Source organism: Pygocentrus nattereri, chromosome 14 (assembly GCF_015220715.1).
Source record: "Pygocentrus nattereri isolate fPygNat1 chromosome 14, fPygNat1.pri, whole genome shotgun sequence".
Lineage (NCBI taxonomy): Eukaryota > Metazoa > Chordata > Actinopteri > Characiformes > Serrasalmidae > Pygocentrus > Pygocentrus nattereri.
This window is the reverse complement of record NC_051224.1, coordinates 38,945,242-38,962,155: the sequence shown is the minus strand read 5'-3', so window position 1 is coordinate 38,962,155 and position 16,914 is coordinate 38,945,242. Positions and strand designations below refer to the sequence as shown.

General features: G+C 44.6%; 1 protein-coding gene across 1 annotated transcript in view; it reads left to right on the top strand.

The window, feature by feature from the left end:
- Window positions 1–797: 797 nt before the first annotated feature.
- sept12 (septin 12) overlaps window positions 798–16,914 on the top strand; it is a 135,582-nt gene continuing 119,465 nt past the window's right edge. Inside the window, 2 exon segments of the mRNA XM_037544888.1 lie at window positions 798–990; window positions 13,926–15,227. Of these exon segments, the coding sequence (XP_037400785.1) occupies window positions 936–990; window positions 13,926–15,227 (1,357 nt within the window). The 5' untranslated portion in view covers window positions 798–935.

Below are 16,914 nucleotides of genomic sequence, written 5' to 3'. Positions count from 1 at the left end.
TCTGCCGTGACTTTTAATTGGCGCTGGCTGATTTCACTGCTTGACGCCGATCACTGTTTAGAAACACACCGCTGAGACGCAGGGAGAGAGACGGGGAACGATCAAAGGAGCTTTCTTGGATGACCTTGGACTAAACCCAATCTGAGATACAGGGATGTAGGCAAAAGTTTGTGTGCCCTGGTTAAATTACATGTTTTTTTCCCCCCAATATGCCAAACTCTGCCAATTCTGGGGATGTTTCAGCAGGAAAAATTTGGGTGACTATTGACTTCTAGTGTTAAACTAAAGAAGCAAAAGTTGTATCAACTTATTTTGTTGTGAAAATGAGTGAAAACGTCCTCTACAAGGAACTTGATTAATGCACAATTACTAGTTATTAATATTATTTGCCACACGGGTTATTAACACAGTGGAAAACAAAAATTGGCCCTTGCAAAGGTAAAATAAACAAATGAAAATTGTATTTTATTTTTCCAACATGTCAAACTCTGAGAATAAATAGAAAATTAATAGATATTGTGCACTAATGTTCACGTTTGTTCTCTGTAGACGACGTGTTTGAACTTATTTTCACATAGAAACGCAATAAAACGTGATTTGACTGGGGCGTTTTGCCTTATCGCCGTCTGAAAACGGGTGGAATAAGAAATAAACAAGGCGAAAGGCGCATCTTCCCCACCTGTACTGCGCCTCGGGTGGGCGGGGCTTTGTCTGGGAGTGACGCCTGGGGGCGTGGCCTCTCCAAGCTCCAACTGGGTGCCACTCGAATGTGAGGCAGATACCTCCTCAAACCCCACGGTCATTTCTCCTGAACCCCGAGCCGCGATAAAGAGCAGAAGACGGCGTTGTGAGGAGGAGAGTTTCAGTCTGAGTTCACCTCTCGTTTCTTCTGAGCGCCACAGAGGCTGGAACTTTTCTGTGGACACAAAGTCAGGATGTCAGATGTTTCTGTGAATGACCACCTTGAGGGGATATTGTCTGATTTTGAGGGTGAGTGCGTGGTTCCTGTGCTGAAGAGCCGGGAAGGTCACTTTGGCGTTGTTTTCTGAGTTGTAGCCCAGCCTGAAGCGTGTGGAGATGCAGTGTGGATGAACGCAGCCTGGGCAGAACTTCAGAAGTTGCTCCAAGGCTGTTTCTGTGTTCAGAAGGACATGATTAGCTCAAAAGTCTGCAGTGAATAATCTCAAACTTCTTTTTTTAACACGAGAAAAGTTTCAGAAGTGAGCCTGAAGTGCCTTTTGGCATCATTACATGCTTTTTCTGTTCGTTGTAAACAGAAATGGGTGATTATGATTGAGTTTCCTGCATATGAATAAAGGTTTGAAAGGATTTGTACTTTTTTTTAATAGGCATTATTAATTTATAGCACTTTTGCACTCAGGTATTTGGCATATGAGTGGACTTTTATGGGTATTTTCTCACTTTTGCTTACTTTAAGGGCTATTCCACCAATTTTTCAAAATTTCTGTATAATTCACTCAGTGAGATGTAAACAGAGAGAATCGGAGCGGCTTGGTGTGAAACGGTTCAGACGTCTTTACAGTGGTGGTGATGGGAACCAGACGTCACCATGACTACAACACAGATATACACATTTTATTTACCATCCAGAACCACCAGAGAACCCACATGAGTCTTCTGAGCTCTCATATGGAATGTTGAACATGGGAAAACAGTGGAAAATCTTAAATAATAAGTTTTCTTTAGGGACTATTTTGCCTCACACCAGCCTGAATGTACCCCTCCACCATGAACAGATTAAAATAGGTAGATTAACAAGACATTTTGGGCCAGGAAATATCGACTCTGAATATCTGAATTCAGAACCATTTCATGTAGGAACTTTCTGCGAGGGAGCTTTTAGAGGTGGACGTCTGGTTCCTATCACTGCCACAGTGAACAAATCTGATTCTGGAAGTTTCTCTAGAACGGAGCGTTTCACACCAAACCGCTCTGAACCGCTCTGCTTACATCTTAAATGTTAAATTATGCAGAATTTTAAAACATTTGGTGGAGTTCCCCTTTAGCATTTCTCCTTTTTTTTGGGACTCTCTTGTGGTGGTTCAGCTCCTGGACTGCTTTGCTCTCACTTTGGAGCTTTAGGAGTTTATTTTAGACCAAAGGTGATGCAAAAATAAACAAGGTTCGGATCCTCTGCTGAGAGATGCTGCAGGGACTAAACCGTTCCACTGCGGTTCCGTGAAGGAGCTTTTTGGACCTGGTGCTTTTCTGCATTTTGCCAGGCTGCCTTGAGCTTTAGTTTTACTTTAGGATTGTTTGGTCCACTTTAACCCTCTTTTTCTTGGACCTGATTATTAACTTCAAAAACATTTAAAAACGTGTGCAGAGGTGCTTTTGGAGTCTGCGTGTTCCCTGAAGTGCTGAGTGACTGGCTAGATCCATTCCTCTGTCGTTGCTTCTAGGCAACAAACATAGTTCTGCAAATTCTCATAACAAAAAAACTTCATACTGAACGTTAAAAAAGGTCTAAATTTGGCCAATAAGAGCTTCTATGACCAAGCGCCTGCTTTTATTGACTTACTCAAACTCTTCCCTTTATGATTACCCCTGTTATTGTCTTTAAATATGCTTAACGTTATTGTAACGTGAGGAAAATGAGTTTGTTACCCTGAGGCAACATCGTGCAGTGGAGGCTTAAGTGTAGACTGCCTAGTGTGCTCTGCTTGGTGATGATGGCAGCTTCAGTTTTAGACCCAGCAAAGCTCTGACCACAGAAATGGTCTCGTTCTAAGGCCTGCATGACTGTGATTCTAGTTCGGAGCTAACAAATAAGACCCCCAGCTTCCATGTGAGCATCACCATCTTTGTTGCTCCTCAGCAGAGCATAAAAGTGAACTTTCTGAACCGAGCGAGAGCTTTGCAGGCCTCCTGACTCGGAGCAGCCGCTGGCAGATACTCTCAGAATCCCAAATTGGATCTTGCTTGTGTTACAGGCAGAGATAAAGAGCGAAGGAGTTCACTTCTGAGCACCACAGGGGCTGGAGCTTTTTCTGGGGACACAAAGTCAGGATGTCAGATATTTCTGAGGGGATATTGTCTGATTTTGAGGGTCAGTGCTTCAGTGCTGTACCTCATTGTCTCAGGTTCATTCGTCATTGTTCTCTGTTTTGTAGCCCGGTCTGATGCAGTGAGGATGAGCGTGAGTTAGGCTGTCTCAATGTTAAGCACTGACTGTCATAAAGGGGAACTCCACCCATTTTTCAAAAATCCTGCATAAGTCAGCAGTTGAGATGTAAACAGCCGTTCAGAGTGATTGTAGAGACTCGGATTCCTTTGCAGGGCTGGTGACCAGACTCGGAACCAGGGGTCGCCAGGACTACAACACAAATGTAGATGTTTTGTTTACTATCCAAAACCACCAGTGAACCTACATGTGAGTTTTTATATGCAGTGTTTATAAAGGTGAAATGATTCAATCTAAAAAAATAAGTTTTTTTGGAGAATATTTTGCTCTCAAAGCCCTCTGATATATGTTTTAAGCCCAAAAGCGTCCCGTAACACAATGTCTCAGACATCCGGCAGCATATTCATAATTCGTTTTATGTAATAACTTTATGTGATGGAGATACGGCAAGTTATTCAGGAACTGCATGAAATAAATGAAATTTTTTATTTTATTTATTTGTTGATTTTTTGTAGAAGTTGCCCTCAAATGAACAGAACGTGTGTTTTATGATCTACAAATATCACTATATACTCACAATTCACTGCTGAGAGCCAAAAATCTCCAACGCTCTTTGTGTTATTTTCTGAAAGTGATGTTTCCAGAGCAGATCACTGAAGAGATGCCGTCTGTTTATAGTTTAGAGCCCAGATTTGGGGAAAAACGGGTCGACTTTCAGTAGAAAAACAAAGTTCAGCTTCTTTTATTATAAGGGTTTAAAATGACGTCACCGTCTATTAGACTGGAGAGAAGAGCTACAGCCTCACACGACGCCCAGCTTCTGAATGGAGCTTATGAAATATGAACGTTATGAAGAACATGACCGAGTGGGGTTTGGACCCACCAGTGGTCTCAAGGACTTTAAGAGGCTACACTCTTCATATGTCTTCATGTCTCATGTCTTCACATCAAACTACTGTGAATGACTCTTTTTACCTCTTTCTGCAGAAATTTAGCAAAATTGGTGGAATTCCCCTTTTAATAGGCCGCTGTTGTCTGATGTTGAGGGCGAGTGCTTGATTTGAGTCTTAACCTGAGAGAACTGTCATGGCTTGTTTACTGTTGTTCATTTGATGCACTTATAAGACGCCCTCAGGCTGAACCGATTGACCTGATGGTGGGAGCCTTATAATGTGCGTTCAGTTACAGTGAAGCAGTGTATCCGCAGTAATCCGTAGCCTCGTTCCAAGGACTGCATGAGTTCGGAACTAACTTAAATAAGATCCGCAACTTCCAAGTGATTACTCACTTTGTTTTCGTTGCTCCTCACAGAGCATAAAAGTGACCTTTGTGAAATGAGTGAGAGCTTTGTAGGCTTCCTGACTCTGAGCCGCCATACATTCCACTGGTGTGGGACTGTAATTTACTCCCCGAGCTCATAAACTGGCCCTGCTCTTTACATCGCCGCTGCGTTTAGAAACGCGGCCTTCCCAGCCCTCGCCGCGGCTGCGTCCTCTGTTGGATTGGACGCACACCTCTGCGGAACCCTTCCCCGGTACATTCGTCATGGGCCGACACTCAGCGGGGTCCGCAGAACAATGGCCCTCTCTCTCACAACGCCTCACTGTTTAGACAGGTGCTGATCTGAGGAGGAAAACAAATTAGTTTAAGTCCACAGACTAAAAGGCTGGCTGTTATTATATTTGAGCGCCTCCGTGGAAGCTTCCTCGGGCTTGGGAACAGTCGGAGTGCTGCTCCAGTTGGAACTTTCTCCACCGTTTATCACTGCTTATTCCGATAGGCATCGCTGCTGTTTGGGAAAGCCTATCTCACAGCTTGTTTACGTCTACATACAATGCATACAAATTGCCAAAACCATTAAAGCAGCTGCCCTCTGCAAAGCAAACAAACATCAGACGAGCTGTCATACCCCCCAGAGTTGTAATAACATTAAGGAATGCCACTGTGGCCACTGGAGACGTGGAGTCTGTAAATGCTGGAGGCTGATAGTCACAATCCACATTAATCCCCACTTCTTTGCAGAGCAGATGTGTTTACCGACAGTGCTTTGCATGCAAGCCAATTAAAAAGAAATGCCCTGGAATGTGCTCGGACCCTTCGATCCCAGTTACGCCGGCTGAGGGCGGTTATGAACTTTGACAGCAGTAAATTAGATTTCGGAGGTACTGTAGGGGCTCCTGAGCATGTGTTGAAAGGCGCAGTGTCCACTCAATCAAACCCATACTAGAGCCATGTGATTCCTGGTAGGAGATGCCACAAGAGAGGCGTTGCATTCTTTCAGCTTCACCTCCAACTGGGCCAGTCGGGTCACTTCTGTTCTGAACAAGGGGCCAGTGTGCCGCCTGGTGCTTGAGCGAGGATGTACAGTGGTTACGTTCTCTCCGTGCTTTTTGTATGCTTGGCTGGAATGTCTTGAGTCGCGGGGCCAGCGGTGCAGCCCTTTTATGTGGGCGTTTGTGGTTTTTGTGTCGAGCGAGGGTCCGTGACGGAAACTGGCCAAGCCAATTCATTTTTTGGCCAAAATGAAGAATGTATAATCCATGTTTATCACATATACACTGTATGTGCGATTGAACAGCCTGCTCCAGTAACAAAAGACATTCAGTTGTGGGGCTGGGCTGATATATATGACAATATATCACTGTTGTTAGAAGAAAACCTCGTATCTCCATTTTTGACATTTTTCACTTTTTGACATAACTTAAAAAAGCCTGTTGCTCTTTACATTGTGTGTAAATTTTAAGATAAATGGACAAAAAGAAACGGCACAAAATGACCTGGAAAAAATTCTGGTTCCATTGACTTACATTAAAAGTAAAGTAGGTTTTTTCCTTCTCCTGTAAAGTTACTGTTTTTTTAGATGTTTTGTTCTGACAACAGCCATATATCATTATCGTGATCATTTATTTCACGATACAACATAATGCTTTTCTAAACACACACACACGTATGTGTATATATATATATATATATATATATATATATATATATATATATATATATATATATATATATATATATGGTCTGTACCATTAGAACAATGACCACCTACTCATTTCATTATAAAGACAACAAAATTAGCCCTGTTTAACTGGATTTAGTGCAAAATATTGAATAAAAATATTTGTGTTCACAGTTTTTATGGCACTTTTTATTTTTGAAATGTTTTTTTCTCTGTTCCAACTGATCAGGTGTCTGAAAAAAACTTTCAAGAACATTTCTTGGAGTATCGCGATATTATGTTTTTTGTCATATTTTTGTCCACCCCTTTTTTTCGTTGCACCAGTCAAAGCAGTGGATGACAGGGTGGGGTTCCTCAGTGTTCACAGTATAGTCAGCCAAATTGAAGATTTTTATTGTTCAGTCTCGCTGACCAACCTCCGTCCTCACCAGGCTTCAAACAAATGCTGGTTCTTTACTGGGATTGCTGAAGATGATAACTATCAGGGTTGTGGAATCAGGCAGCAAGAGAGCACGACATCCTTCTCAATATCATTTTCCAGCTACAGAAGTTATTTCATTTGGTCTCTTTTGATAACCCAGGCACAGCGGGCTATGAAGTAATGCTCCGAGTTCTTGAAAATTGTTCTTGACGTTGCCATTAAAGTTGGTGAATTCTGCCAAAATCTGTTTTTTTTGCATAATTTAGAGATTGAGATAAAACAAATTCATGAATTGGTTTGACTTGCATTCAGATTTCTTCACAGTGGTGGTGATTTGAACCAGTGCATGTAAAGCCCTTTTATTGGCTGTCTAAGCGATATTTTATATGTAATGTTGATGATGGTCAAATAGTGGTAAACCCAAAAAGATAAGTTTTCTTCACAGCACTCTTTGCCATACATTTAGACCGAAAAGTTCTGATGGATTAATCTTAAAACAGTGTCATCAGACGACATATAACCATTTCATGTAGTGACTTTCTGCGGGGGAGCTTTTAAGGTGGACGTCTGGTTCCTATCACCACCACTGTGAGCAGATCAATCGATTTTCACTAGAATGGCACATTGAAATCAAACCACTGTGAAGTTTAGTGGCCAAGATGTGAAATGTTATGACCAGGGACAGAGGTCAATAGCTAGTGTTGACCCCGGTCTTATGGTAGCTGTAAGCTGTTATGATCTGTAGACATGGTGGACGATGATGGAAATGCACTGAAAGGAAGGGAAGCAGAGCTGAATAGCATTGATGATTGACCCCCACTCCCCCTGCTGTGGCTTATAATCAGAGAAGGCCACTTTGTCCAGAAAGACTGTGTTTTCAGTGGCTGCGCTGCCAACCGAGATCATATGCTCTTCAGTCATGCTAACTGTGAAGTCTGAAAACACGAAAACAAAGAGTTTCTGTAGACCACGGCTGATTTCCCTCAATGCAACTCATACATTCCTCGCAGCATTAAAGCAGTGGTGCAGGGCAAAAGATCTGGTAGACGGAGGGGCCCTGGTAAAGCTCGGCTGGATCAGGGGGGTTAAATGGTATGAAGGTGGGTTTGTGTATGTGAAAGCGCATGTGTCTGTGTACGTCTGGTTTATGGCTGGGCTATTGAAGGGGTAATTACAGTAACTCTGCCTCTCTTCACCGCTGTAGACTAGACAAGCTGCCTTCCAGTCTCTCCCTTTCGAACGCACAGCCGTCTGATCTGTGGTCTCCATGAAAAATGTCATTGAGGCTCAGTAAGACTGGATCAAAGCTATCTGGCTTTTAGTCCATGATGGTAGTTTATGAAGGTACCTGTCTGGTTATCCTGCTCTGCATAAACGGCAACCAAAATTGAAGGCGTGACTGTAGTAGGGGTGGGAAGTATGACGATATTGAAATGAGCATTTCTCAGCATATTGTGGATATTGTAAACACTTATAGATTAGATGAAGTGACCCTTATTAGTTCCACAGTGGGACTAGTCCCACACTAGGGGCCAGTGAGCACACTTGCCTGGAGCGTTGGGCAGACCTATCCATGGTCCCTGGGGAGCAGTTGGGGGTTAGGTGCCTCGCTCAAGGGCGCCTCAGTCATGTACTGTCAGCTCAGGGCATCGAATTGATGATCTTCTGGTCGCATGGCTGGTTCTCTGACCCCCAGCCCACGACTGCCCCCTAGAACACTTTCACAAGGCGGAGGTCAACAGTCACGACGGCCAGCGAACGGCCAGTTTCGTCTTTGTCAGCATTGCAAGAGCGATTATGAAGTTCCAGTGGTCGTCAGCTGAACTCATCACCCACAATGTATTCGAGTTCACTGTAGAAAGGGCACGTTATTCGGTCACGGGTGCTTCTTTGGTTTGTGTCCTCAGATTCTTTAAACGCTGCATCCTTGGTCTCCGTTCGCGGCCGCGTTCGCCCTTTTTGGTCAAAACCTCTTTGAGCACGGAGCGGTTGCGATGAGTTTCCCCTATTTTTTGATGCGGAAACATCAGCCTCAGTCTCAGCAGCGCGAAATGATGACAAATGTCAAGTTGGACTGACGAAAAAGTCGCATGAATTCCTATCCGGCTGTTCAGAGTCTCGTTGCCGCAGATCGGATACGTATCGGATGTCGGTGCTACATACGAAAGCGTCTCAAATCAGAATTGAAAATGTCAGATTCCTTGTGTTTATCTGTTCACACAATGACTCGCAAATGAGGAAAATGATCGGATTTTGGCCACTTTTATCTTCTGTGTGAACGTAGCCTTAGAGGAGTTACAGTACACATTACAAGACAGCTGTCAGGCTGTAAACGGACCTGCCATGTTACCCCATCAAAAAGCTCATAAGAATTTGGCAGCGAATTTCAGCCTATGGCTCAGACATGTTGGTGTACGATTGCCTGACACCTTATCCTGCTAATGAAGCATGCAAGTGAACCGACACCTGCTGAATGCACTTTCTTGTCCTCGGCTTTTTTTTTGCCCTGCATGGTTTTCTTTCACGGAGTTATGTGTAAGGGTGCCACTGATGGCACCCCTATGATGTTATTATGTGGGCGCAAAAACAAAGGAGGGAACAGCAGCTTTTCAGAGGATGGTTGAGAGAGTGACTCCGAGTGTGAAAGTTTTTTTCGAAAGCCCCCCGGGGACACAGAACACGGGGCCTTGTTTGCAGTGCCGCAGAGTTGCAAAAAGCGTCTCGGAATCTGGTTTCCAGATGTGCCGGAGCAGAGGTGGTCTCCTGAGGTAGATGACTTAGCCGTGTGCCGAAGGGTCATCAGCGAATACCTGTGTGGAATGCGGGAGGGGAGGGGGCGGGAGAAAGCCTCCACGGCGGGCCCGGGCAAGCCCCTCCGTGTCTGGCCAAGTCTCTGCTCTCCCTTTACAGCGCTGGTTCCCAACACGTGTGCTGGAGCACATTTATTACATTTATATTTATGCCTTAAGCAAACGATTTTATCCAGAGGGGCTTCACAAAAAAAGAGAAATTTAGAAATTTCAGCATAATTAAATAGTTAAGATGTAAACAAAGTCCTTCAGGGTAGTTTGCTCCATTTTAGATGAACTTGCTGAATTGTTCACAGTGGTGGTGATGGGAACCAGACGTCTGAAGAGTTTAATGCCTCAAAGCTTCCTGACACTGGGCCTCATTCTCCAGTATCTTCCTAAGTTTCTTCTCAAATTTGTTTCTGAGAAAGGTCTTAAGAAAAAGTCTACATCAGATTCATGGCGTGTTCTTAAACTGCATGGGCAAAAATTATGACACTTTTTTTTTTTTTTTTGGGACATATTTTATGGGTGATTTTAATTATTAAGTTAACTTTAGCAGAGTAACAATAATTGTGCATAAAAAGTGCAGAAGTCTGTTCTCTGTAGAGGAAGCGTGAACTTGGTTTCACTTAGAAAACCAACAAAATATTTTGCTTACTACAAGTATTTGCATACAAATCTGTATGTTTGTGATCTAGACATATCAACCCCTGGTTCCTATCACTACCACTGTAAAGAAATTTGAGTTACAATGAACCATTTCACATTTCGGACCACTCTAAATTACTTCGTTGCAGTTTAATTATGCAGAAAATTTGAAAAATAAATGGAATTCGTCTTTGAGAAGCAAACAGCGAGTGCCGAATAGACACAGGAACTAAAAGACACTCGATCTATCATTGCATGATCAAGTTAAATGTAGACTTTTTTAGTAATCGTGGTGCAGGGCAGGAAGTGTCCAACAACGTCAACTCAGGAAGGGCTGAATCAGTTGCATCCGGGGTTTTAGAGCAGGGTAGACACACAACTTTGCAGGGCAGAGGTGCTCCAGGATCAGGATTAGGAGCCACACCTTTAGAAAAAGCTCCAGAACCTTTTCACTTAAGTATCTTCAGGTGCCGGCCTCAGGAGTCAGTGCTGTTCTGCATGACTAAATGTGCTTTAGCGGGATTTGTGAGGCATGCTCTTGATTATGGATGTTGCCTGCCCTCACAGCTTTCTTGGGGATCGTAGAAGTTTATAGCCAGATGGCTTCATGTTTCACTTTGCTTGGTTACCCCCAGGGTCTCTCTTTACCTGCTTGCCTTGGGGCTATCGTTAGCCATGCATGGGACCCTTCCCTGTAAACCCTTCAGCACCTCAAGTCAAAGCAAAGACCTGAAACGGCATGTGTCCTAACGTAATACCTGTAAGATCCAGGGTGCGTGACAAACGTGTGGGAATTTCTTTTGATTTCCTCGTCTTCTAAAAAGCCAACAGGCAAAATGTTGTGTCTGTTTTTTCCGTGTTTAAAAGCCTTTGCTGCAAAGCCTCGTGTGTCAAACATCACTAAGGTAATCAGCTGCAGAGCGATGGGAATCTGTTTTTGCTCACATGGAACCAAACCTCGCCCCTGGGGTCGAACAGGTTCGAGCAGCCTGGCATGCATCTTGTTTCCAATTTACAGGAAATCTAAAAGGATGCGTAACGTCTTTAATGAACGGATTGTCAACAGATTTGTGCTACAGGAAGCCCGGCATCAACACCCAAATCTCACTAGGCCACAGCAAACAGCCTAGCTCCGGAGAGCACCCTCGGTTAAGCAGACTAGACCCTGCTGGGAATCAGAAGGGGGGCAGGAACCGCCTCGGCTCCCCTCTTTTTATCAGATCCAGGGAGCATTGTGGCACTCCGTGTGCAAGCAGAGAGGATTAAGCCCCTGCAAAGTTGCGAGGAAAGAGTGCAGAGATGGAGCGCTTGGCTGCCAGCGTAATTATTTCCTGAGTGTTTGACAGGGTGCCAGTAATTACCTGATACCAGCCCCTCTTTATCTCAGTCAAAGGGGAGTGCAAGTTTACACTTGCATGTGCTGCTCTGTGAAGAGAGCTGTTAGGCTCCATGCCACTCAGATTCCACCCTCCTCCCTCTCTCTCTCTCTCTCTCTCTCTCGCTCTCCTCCTGAAACAGCAGTTAGCTAAAGTAGTATGCGCTTCTCCATCACTTTGAGTGCCATTGTACGATCACCTACGGTGCCTTCTCCAGCTCCCGTATTGAATCAAAAGGCTCCCTAATGGTGTCCTTCTTATGACAGATTCCTCTCCACAACCCTGAAGGGAATAACAGCATGTGTAGCCATCATGCACAGACAGACGTGTGCCCGCCACACAAAAGCATCCCCGCTGCTGGAATCTGATTAGCGCTTAAACTCTCCCAGCTGTGTGGCTTGTGATGGGCGCGCTGAAACAAAGGGGCTGCGGTCCACTCGCTGTACAGTGGGAGGCTGTGAAATGTGATTTGATTTAGTGCTCGTAGGCTCGGCGACTCTAATTGGCAGCACACCCTACAGGGAAAAATGTACTCTGACAAAGATAAAAATCAGTGCTGCTACTCAAGATGGCATGATAGGTGTTGGCTGATAGCTGTACGTTTACACAGTGCGGGGCAAATGCATCTGAAAGGCCGGCAAATTGTCCAAATCTCCAACTGTCATGGTGTCTGGTTTTGATGCTTTGTAAAAGGGACAATTTCAGTGTTTTCATTTAAATGTTTTACAAATTTCTGGCAATGCAAATTAGTCAGTGTTTCCTTTAAGTACTGTTTTGTGCAAATTCTTGGTAATGTCCCTTGCCTGGCAAGAGTCTCGCTCACCCCCTTTATTAGCTCTTGGTAAAGAAGTTTTGACATCTGTCAACTGTACATGCCTGTAGTACTTCAGAGACAGTGGATGGAACAGGTATTTAATGAGGGCTGAAGTTGCTGTCCGACTTTGCCATTGCCCGCCAAAGCCCGGGATCGCCAATCCAGTCGATTTTCACCTATCCTCATGTTTATCGACAGATGGAACAGATTTTGTTCCTGCTACATCTTCGGAATATGTTTCCATCATTAGTTTTGCATTTCTCCGTTGCCAACTTTATCAACCTCACTCAAGTGTTTTCCAAATTCACATAAAAGAGGCAGATGAAAAACCCTCAAATGAGCAGGTGGAAGTACCACATGCAAGCATGAGTTCTTTAAAGCTTCAGCCGCTAGTGTGTCTCAGCTGTCACCGTGCCTTGCACTGAAGCCCACGCGAAATATTTCTAGCTGCCGCTTCTGCTTGCGTCCTGCTGCCGAGCTCTCAGGACAGTCTCATTGTCCCCCGGAGGAATTCTGGGTCAAGGCAAAAGGCCGCTGTAATCCAAGCCCTCGGCCCCTGACACTGCGCCTGTGAATCGGCTCTTTGTGCAGGAGGAAGAGCCGCTGCCTTTCACAGAGGCAGAAGGTCGGAAAGCAGTGTTTGCAATGGGCTTTGTGTCGCAGGTTGTGGGAATGGAGGGATTATACAGTGTCACCACAATTTACATGCTCCAGGTGTAGACTTGCCATTCGGGGACTTTTTTTCGCTGGCTGCTTGTACCTGATGTTTCCTTCGCTGGTATTTTAACCAACCGTTCTCTGTTGTTTTTACTCTTAAGGTGCCTTTTGATTTGTTTGCCATTTGTTACGCTATGTTACCCAATACCGTTTGCTCTGGTTTTCACAGTTTCTTTTTTAAATGCTGAGTCCCAGCTGGGAAGAGCCTCAGTACCACATCTGTCCCAAGATTAGCTCTGAGTTAATTAATAGAGTGTATGAAACATACTGTACATATTGTATGATTTAGTCAGTATGTTGCTATCATTCGACAGCCTTTGTTGTTGCCGTGGTAAAACATTGGTCTGCTTCTGCTTAACAGTGATTCTGGTTTACAGTGAATCTGGAAGACAAGTGCTTGCAAGACATAACCTGGCCAGTGGAATGAAGCATATCTTTACACAGTGATGTCATGGCAGCCGCAAAGCGAGATCAAACAGACACCATCGTAATTACGGCCTGGCCTTTAACAATGCGTCTGAAAGAGGTCCATTCAAAGAGGCATCCAGGCGGCCTATATACACAACTCAGCAGGCCTTTCAACCTTTATTGCCTCTGTAAAACCAATCTGGGACACAACTGTTACTTTTGATTGATTATTGTTATTCTGAAAAAAATGTCTTTGATTTACACAAAAGTAATCTTTTTATGAAAATACCCAAGGCCTGAAAAACTGCCAGATGCATTAGGAATCTGATTTATGATTTACAGTCAGCCAGAGAAGTCAAAAACAAAATAAAAACCTCTTAAGAGCATTTATGGCAATATAAGACTATTTTTATCACTGTTGCATGATTAGTAGCATATGCATGAAACATATCCAAACAATAAAAATTTCACCGCAGAACTTGTTTGTTTAATCAAATCCAAATGTGAGCATAAATGGTAACACATTTATAGCCTATACAAACGTTGTCATAATTCTGTTTCGTACAGCTTTATGTCCTCATTAAACTGAAGCCTTCTGGTTTGTTGCAGGTATTCATTTGTGCTTGTTTTTCTCTTCCACAGCCCTGAAGAGGTCCTTTGATATTGATGATGTTGATGAGATCCCTACGTTCTCCCCAACCTCGTCAGTCACATCCCCCATCAGTCCGAGCTCCATCCTCAGCAAGGCCGGCGAGGTCAGAAGTGCGGGCAACCACATGTCCCCGACATACCGCTCACGGATCAGCCTGAACTCCAGCCCTGCTCAAAGCCCTGCCATGAAGAACCGGATGGTGTCTAGTCTGTCCTTCAATCGAGGGACCATGGGAAAGCCCACCATCAACTCCAACACCGGGATCAACCGTGCTGCCTCCTTCCAGAACAAATTCAATCCCAATGGTTTTAATTCTTGTTCAGGACCTGGCAGTGACAACGACAGCCTTCATAGTTCCTCCTCCAGTCTGGAATACCAGGCATCGTCCAAACTGAGCTCCTACACCAGCCCACCACAAAGTCCCATGGGGGTGGGTGAGTACAAGGCCCAGCGCTTGGGAAGCCCTGCCTTGAAGAAGTTCTCTTCCCATGGGAACATGTTCCACTCAGAGCTAGAGGGTCCATTAGTGATCCCCACAGAGCCTTTGGGTATCAGCCATGGCTCCATGCCCTCACTGGATCTTCAGATGGCTGAGAGTGGAGGAATGAGACAAGCAGTGTCACCTGGATCAAGATTCCCTCATGCTCCTGTAACATGGAGTGCTCATCGTCTCCACAACAACAGCACTGTTGGGAAGGATTCCTCCATCAACCACCAGCCCCCAAAAACCAAGGAACCTGCTCGACTCAACAAGTTCCCCCTTGATCTTGACAACCTTGTGGTCAAGCCCCAGACACCAGAGGGGCCTGTGCCACCAAGACCACCTCCAAGATTTCACCCAGTGTCCACCAGTCCCACTATATCTGCCAGCCCTTCTGCTTCTGTCAGCAGTTTAGACAGCACTGATCTTCCCATGGTTCACAACTACACTGCAGAGAAGCGTGAGCCTGTCACATCTCCTGGAGCCATCCCGGTTCCCAACATCAGTGAATCTCCTGTGCTGCTCTCCCCAGCCCAGACGCCTCGCTTCAACCTGGCCTCTCAGCCTCAGGTGGTCCAGATTGCTCCTGCTACATCACCTCCACCCACACAGGTCAACATCGTCAGCAGTACTTCACGCAATGAGTCTCCGGCCAAGGAGAGTGTGGGCTCCATCCTTCAGAGGATTGCCTCGTTCTCCAGAGGGGAAGCAAAAGTGCCAATGCCCAGCCCAAGCCCTATCACCCCCCTCAGCAACGGAATCAAGAGAGAGTCCCCGGCTGTACAACACAAAGAATTCAAGAGATCAGAAGGTATGCTTATTAATGTCTAAGGAGTAATTTAGAAATGCTGGTTGTTGGGTACTTTTCATTGATAGCCGTGTTAGTAGGAATGCGGCAGAATGTTCTAAAATTGAAATAGTCAGGAAAGTGAGCCTGTCTCTGTTGCACTTTCTCATAAGAGCTATGAGATGTCTGAACTTCTTATACGCATACTTCAAAGAAGGAAGCATACGAAGGCTACTAAAGTGGGCTAAAGGCTAGCCCTGTGTCTGATGTTCTGGTGAACATGTCTGGTCCATATACTCCAAAGAAGGAAGCATAGCATATTCTATTCTATTCTATTCTATTCTATTCTATAGGAAGGCTACTAAAGCCAGCTAAAGGCTAGTCCTTCATCTGACATTTCCTGGAAGTATCTTATCTATTTACTTCAAAGAAGGTAGTGTAGAAAGACCACTAAAGCTGGCTAAAGGCACACTGGATAAGAAACTCCATGCTGCGCTGCATCGTAGCACGTGGTACAAACTGCAGCTTTGGCACTTAGTAACAATCACAGAAAAGCGGTGATAAACATCTGGCCAACTTTACACCCTACTTATGTTTAAATTTAATAGAATATGACTTTCACCATCACTAAGTGAATTTATCAAGTTTAGCTTCAGCTATCTAACTCTTCCCAAACTCATTGGGCCTCAGTCACCAGCTCTTCTTAAGAAGAAATTTCTTCTTAAAACCCACAATTTTTACGAAGATTCTGACATTCACCAATATTTTCCTATTTGGGATTTGTTCTTGGGTAGCAACAGAATCTACGCTCATTTAAGAGCACAAAGAAAGACGTCAGTGAGTGAGGCCCACTGTTTTTGAACTAAAAGGTATGAGGTGAAATATGATGTGGCTAGGCTAATAACGTTGGCTGAGGTGATGATAAAAACTACTTTAAATGGACACTTTTGTGGTGTAAATTTCAAGCCATATGTCCCCTGCTGTGGTTCAGGTTAAACACAGTGAGAGTAGGATGCTGAGCAGTGCTTCTGACTCAGCCACAGCAGTATCCTGTAGCCTTGAGATCCCTTGTGGGATGTATTATTAGAATGTTTTTCAAGTAATGCTTTATGAAATTAGAATATCATATCTAACCAAAATGCCCATCCTTTCACGTCAGCTCATTCGAGCTACTTTTTTAAGGAGATGAGGCCAATGCCCAAGAAGCAACTCACAGATGAGGTTAATCCATTTTTCATGCTATTCATGCCAGTTGCACCATGTAATATTTCTTTCCGTCCGCTAAGCATTCATTTAAGAGCAAGACACTCCCTGTATAGAGAATACCATTAGCTAAGTAAACAAAGTTGTGCAGGTCTGGAGGCAGGCTGTGTAGCTGAAGTGCTGCTGTCACCACAGCTGTCTTTCCACATCTCTCCAGTATACAGCAGGGACAGGGAGAAAAATAGGGGGGAAAAAAAGGGCGGAATTCCTGGCATATCAACAAATAGCTGAGTGTGAACAGTGATAACAGTGCGGGGAGGCCTGTCATCACCGCCTATCCAGTACAGGGATGCCTGACGGCCACAGCAGAGCCGGAGGCCAGTAAGTCAGGCCTGTTTACAGTGCAGCCTCTCAGGTGTGCAGCCCTGTAGTCCCACATGAGCAGCCTACAGTCCCCATTCACCGCAGGGATCGGTGGAAACCGAAAGAGCCTGTCGGAAGCCTCGGC